Below are 6,000 nucleotides of genomic sequence, written 5' to 3' on the forward strand. Positions count from 1 at the left end.
TCAGCAGTAATGTTGGTGTGCATGGCACCAGCAGCAGGAAGTTGTGGAGAAAGCTATGTTGTACAATTGCCTGCAGGAAATGGGGATTTGGAGGAATTTATATGGAAGCTAACATAGTTACCACACTACTTAAGATACCCCTGAGTGATGGCTGCAGGCAACAGATTGACCAGTAACTTGTATTTTATATCTCTTATAATTACTTTCGATCCATTCACATTCCATATACAACAAAAATACAACAAATAACTGCTGCTCTGTGCATGTTTGAGACTGGGTCCTCATAGCTACTATATGTATTATGCTTTAATGTGCATACCTATTTCATGCCACCTGCAAGTGCTGCAACTATTTTCCATCTCTGTTTATATTTATTTACCCTCAGAAATGAGCTTACATTGTCCGGCTTCAGAGGCATTATAGATCATAACAAAATCTTTTGACCAATTGACTGGAAAGAAGTGCAGTCGACTCAGTATGTAGCATATTTGAAATAAATTTCTAATTGTTCTTGGACCTAAATATTGAGATACCCGAGGCAAAGGATTTGATGATGCCCCTATCCAAGTGCAGTAGCTCTGTTCTCCAGCACCTCACCACTGCTCACCAGTATGTGAGTATCACTCTGCTATGTGGTAGGGCCAGTCCTGTTTCTAATTTTGGAGTAAAAGACTTCAGTCTGTGTTGGTATGTTCTTAACCCTTGCACTTTCTACAGATTAGAACAAATTTCAGGTATGTGGCAATTTAAAAACCAGAGGCCTCTGTCCTTGGCTAAACAGAACTCCCCTTTTCAGGGTCTTAAAAGAGACGAAGGATTTGTCCTTGTTTTCCTCTTGTTCTCATGTGAAATCGTTACTCTGTCTTGTAATTTCTACATCACTCTATTTCATTTCTTGGAGCTATAGCTGGGGCAATGGAATTAAGTGGAGAATTACTTTGCCAGGAACTAGTATCAGCATGTGGATATGATGAGGAACAGTAAGGCTATTAAAATCTGAACCCCGGGGAGTTTTCAAAGATTCCTGTATTTGTGAGGCTGCGTTCCAGTCCTGAGGTGCCGAAACATCCTGGATAATCACATGGTAGCTGGAGCATGACAAAGTAAATTACTTTTCAGCGTGAATATACAATCTTATTATTTTCCGTTCTAAAAATACACATGTGGCTGATGGCTGCTGTAGCTTGTATTATAGGTTTTCAGATATTATAGTTCTGGTCCTGCAAATGATGTATACAACAAGACCCTCTTTTGATTGATGTGAAGCAATAGGTCATAGCTATGATGTTGTCCATTATTTTCACCCAATTATGCAAGACAAGCCTCCTACACATTCTCTCGTTTACATTTTCTAGGGATGCAACCCACTTTTGGGTGGAGCAAACAAACTGGGTGGAACAATATTGGTTTGTTTGTTTGTAAGCACACCCCAAAAGGTTCCCAGAACATTGTACAAATAATAAATTTGACATTTCCTGCCCTCAGGCATACCAAGCGTAATACAAAGAGTATTAATACCAGCAGAAGCTGCTGTTCATCTTTCTCATGGAGGCTGGTTGAGGTTAGAATATGGACTTCCCTCCAGCCACTGGATGGTGGGACTGAACTTTTCTCTATCTTAGTGGCCACAGGAGCAGCAGTTGGAATAGAGAGTCTATCATTTGATACTGGGGCTACAGCCTATTAGAATGAATGTCCAAAATATGTTGCATGTTAACAAGTCTACAGAACATTTTGTAATTTCACAGATATACCAGTGAATTCTGGCATTCTGATGGAGATGTCTGCATGGAAATGTGATTCCCATATGACTCAATATTCACTTGTTTGTATACTCTGTAAAGCAGTGGCAAGCCAAATCAAATGGTTCTGATTCTTAGAATCATAGAATTGGAAGATACCATCTAGTCCAACCCCCTGCTATGCAGGAAAAGCACAATCACAATGTTAACAGAATAACATGGGTATCACTTCCATGGAATGTCTGCTTTGTCCAAGAAATCAGGTATCCCATGCAGAAAGTTAAACAGCATCATAAATGAAGCATCAAGCCAAGTTCAGCCCCAAGGAGACTCATCTTTGCAGTTTGGGGCCTGGAAGCTTGATCTGAAAAAGCGAAACATACATTGGGAAAGGCAGCCCAATTCTAAAAGGGCTTTCTCCATTTTGGTGATCCATACTGAGGGAAAACCAAGGAGAGTGGAGGATTACTCATCTGCTAAAAAAGTATTTTCTGCATCCTGTGCTGAAACTTGAAAGTATATGATTAGTGCACTTTTAAGTGAAAATATGTTCAAGGTTGCAGCGAAAGAAGGAGAAGAAAGCGAGGGCCTTTTGAATTCTTGCTTTTATACTGTTTCTTTTGGATAAGGCAAGCAAGCACTAGAGCAAACAAAGTCTACCTCTCTTATTCATTGCTGAAAGTCAGTAAATCAAAAGGATGGTTAATGCAAAATAGAAGCAGCGGCAGGGAAGGACAATGCAAAGCAGTATTTAAACATGCTTGCTGTTTCTGATAGGTCAGTGGTTCTCGACCTTCCTAATGCCACAACCCCTTATTAATACAGTTCCTCATGTTGTGGTCACCCCCAACCATAAAATTATTTTCCTTGTTACTTCATAACTGTATTTTGCTACGGTTGTGAATCGTAATGGAAATACCTGATATACAGGATTTTTTTTTTCATTCCCGGGACCAAATTTGGCACAAATACCCAATAAACCCCAATTTGAGTACTGATGGGATTGAGGGAGGATTGATTTTGTAATTTGGGAGTTGTAGTTGCTGGGATTTATAGTTCACCTACAATCGAAGAGCATTCTGAACTCCAACTATGGAATTGAACCAAACTTGGCACACAGAACTCCCATGATCAACAAAAAATACTGGAAGGGTTGGTGGGCATTGACCTTGGGTTTTGGAGTTGTAATTCACCTACATCCAGAGAGCACTGTGGACTCAAACAATGATGGATCTGGACCTAAGTTGACATGAATACTCAATATACCCAAATGTGAACAGGGATGGATTTTGGGGAAAATAGACCTTGACATTTGGGAGTTGTAGTTGCTGGGATTTATAGTTCACCTACAATCAAAGAGCATTCTGAACCCCATCAACGATAGGATTGGGCCAAACTTCCCCCACAGAACCCCCATGACTATCAGAAAATACTGTGTTTTCTGATGGTTTTAACAACACCTCTGACACTCCCCTCGTGACCCCCCCCCAGGGGTCCTGACCCCCAGGTTGAGAAACACTGTGATAAATACCATCTACAAGTCTCTGAATTCTGAACTTTCTTCTTTTGAAAATATGATGGTCCTATATATTTCATTTATTTCCCATATAAACCCATACTGAGAATGAGCAGGAATACATTTGTGGAGCACTCTGCTCCTGTCTGGCTCCAGCGTTAGACTGTGACAAATGGGATCATCACATATCGGAAGCTAATGTGGTTAGATGGCTGTGTTGGAGGGAAGTTGAGGTGGTGTAACTATAATTGTGACTGAGAAGCAAACGGCAAAATAAAAGATGAGGAACACTGTCATCATCAAACTATGAGTCACACTTTGTTCTTTCTTTGGAGTATTTCAGACCTCTCTAATATCCACACTGAAACCTGCTTTACTAGACTGCAGCTCCCAGAATCCCCCAGTCAGCATTCCCATTCCCAACATTACCAAAGCTAAAGATTACCTTCATCAAGGCAGTTTTTGTAATCCTGCCAAGGTAACTTGGATTAAAGTTTTGGTCTGAAGACCATGAACTGGGCAAAATGAAATATTTTCACCCCAGATGATAGCATATGCTATCTATTCAGAAGTTAGTTCCACTGAGCAAACTGTGTCTGGAATTGCAGTCCTCCCAATTAATGGGCTGTGATGACCCGAAGGTGACTCTATCACTGGGCTTTGGCTAGATTTGTATATAGGGGATTTGCCTTTGCCTTCCCCTGAGGCTGAGAAAGTGTGACTTGTCTAAGGTCACGCAGTAGGATCCCATGGTTGAGCTGAATTTCAAACCCTGGTCTCCAGAATCATAGTCCAAGGCTCAAACCACACTGATTCTAAGACAGAGAGGATTATTGGATGTATTTGCAAAGAGATAAGTCTCTTGATGTTAAATGGAGCAGTTTATAAGTTCTAGTAAACAGACCCTGGCTTGCAAGGTTGCCCTTAAATGACAAGTAGCAGCACTTCAGGAGTGCCTACGCAACACCATGAGTGTATTTGATACAGTCATTTCCACACGTTTAGCAGAGCAGGAAAAGTGCAAGTGAGGGGAGGGGTAAACCAAGCATGGGGAGGAAGAGGTCATGTGACTGAGTGATTCATATTCTGATGCAAGCTATCAAAGGCATGTTTGGTGCTCCACCCATACAAGCCAGATCCACACAAAACCTCATATATATTCAGAAGTAACTCGTTCTAATAAAAATAATAAGAAGGCTGTTCTCCAGCCAAAAGAGCTGCTCCTGTTTCTGTTTGTTCTGCTTCCTTCCCCTCAGCTTTCGCCCACGTCTCGTGCATATTTTATAGGACAAACAAGTCTTCTCACTTTTATCAGTTTGAAGCACAAAAAAGAGGAGTAACATGACTCCAATGTTAAAGCCAAGGGTTTATTTTTTCTGTCAGGATTGTAGTCTGCTACGGCATATTCTTTTGCTATTTAAAGAGTCTGGAATGCTCATAAACCCTGGGCTTTGCAAGACTTCAACTGCAGGAGGCACTGGATCACACCTATTTGATCTCATCGAAAACAGCAAAACTAAAAACAGCTTTAGATGAGTAGGGGCCAACGTTGGGAAAGGAGTGGCTCTTTGGCCATTTTTATCCCACCACAACCACACACAGGCATTGTTTTTTCTCTTGAAAAGCAGAAGATACAGCTATACATATTCTTTTACCTTGCCTTGTGGAGCAATTTTCATTTTCAAAACAGCTGGAAGGAAAAGGGTTAAGTTGCCCCTCTTTGCTATTCACTAGGTGCTTAATATTGCTGGCCTCCAAGGCTCATGTTTTAAAAATTGTATTCTGTGCTGCCCAGTTTCTATCTCCGAGTTAATAATGATTCAACAACATCTCAATTTGTTTTGTTTTTTTTTAAACTGACTGGCGTCCTGTTGAGTATTTTATGAGTCTGTAAACTGGATATATAATCTCATAACTGCTATTCATGGTTCTTAATGGTCAAATGTGACACCCCCCCCCCAAAAAAACTACCTTTTCAGCTTGCAGCACCTCAGCCAAAGAGTTTTTGCAGTGGGGTGCCTGGGAAATGACATTGGAAGATCTCATCCGGTTGCAGGGGACCTTGAGACAGGAAGTTCAAGGAGGTCCCCATGACTCACTGAATAGGGGCCAGCAGGATGATTCATGATCTTCTGAAAAATGTGCAATGATTTACAGAGAGTGCCTTCAGCTCTGATCACATTCTGAAAGAAAAAAAAACAGATATGCATAAATTCTTTACAATCTACCTATTACATTGTGAATAATGTGGTAAAATGTGCCCACATCAAAAATAAGCTGGGAATTCCTAACCCAACAGCTGGTGTATCATTGTTCATGCTGAGCGATGTGATTATGTCGCAGCATGTTTTTATGGAGATCTTCAAATGACAAAATGTAGCCAGCAGATAAAGTGCACTCCAGCTACTTCATGGATGGATAACAATGGCACCATGTGGGCCATGATGCCTCAAATGTTATTAAAGGGTTGATCAGCCATGTAGTGTATTTAATACTGAAAAGTAATCATCAGTTCTCTTAGCTTCCAGAAGAAATGGCACACGCTAAAGCAAAAAAAGTTGTTGATCGTTTCTAACACATTTGGAAAACATTTCCTTAGGATCAAAGAAATGTCATATCAAAGCTCTGAGTAGTCCAATAGTAAGGGAAAGGTAGTAAGGACAGAAGAAAAGAGGACAGAGCTGTTTCATTCATATGCTATCTGTGAATGTCTCAAAGAGAACTGGTTACTACAGGGTGAGG

The 6,000-nt window shown here is 40.7% G+C and overlaps 1 protein-coding gene across 3 annotated transcripts in view; it reads right to left on the minus strand.

Moving 5' to 3' along the window:
* RAPGEF6 (Rap guanine nucleotide exchange factor 6) overlaps positions 1-5,319 on the minus strand; it is a 200,153-nt gene extending 194,834 nt beyond the window's left edge. For all 3 annotated transcript variants that reach the window (XM_067463697.1, XM_067463698.1, XM_067463696.1), the window contains exon 1: positions 5,230-5,319. In XM_067463697.1, coding sequence (XP_067319798.1) covers positions 5,230-5,304 — 75 coding nt within the window. In that variant the 5' untranslated portion in view covers positions 5,305-5,319. The remainder of the gene's footprint in view (positions 1-5,229) is intronic.
* Between the last annotated feature and the right edge of the window lie 681 nt (positions 5,320-6,000).

Source organism: Anolis sagrei, chromosome 2 (assembly GCF_037176765.1).
Source record: "Anolis sagrei isolate rAnoSag1 chromosome 2, rAnoSag1.mat, whole genome shotgun sequence".
Classification (NCBI taxonomy): domain Eukaryota; kingdom Metazoa; phylum Chordata; class Lepidosauria; order Squamata; family Dactyloidae; genus Anolis; species Anolis sagrei.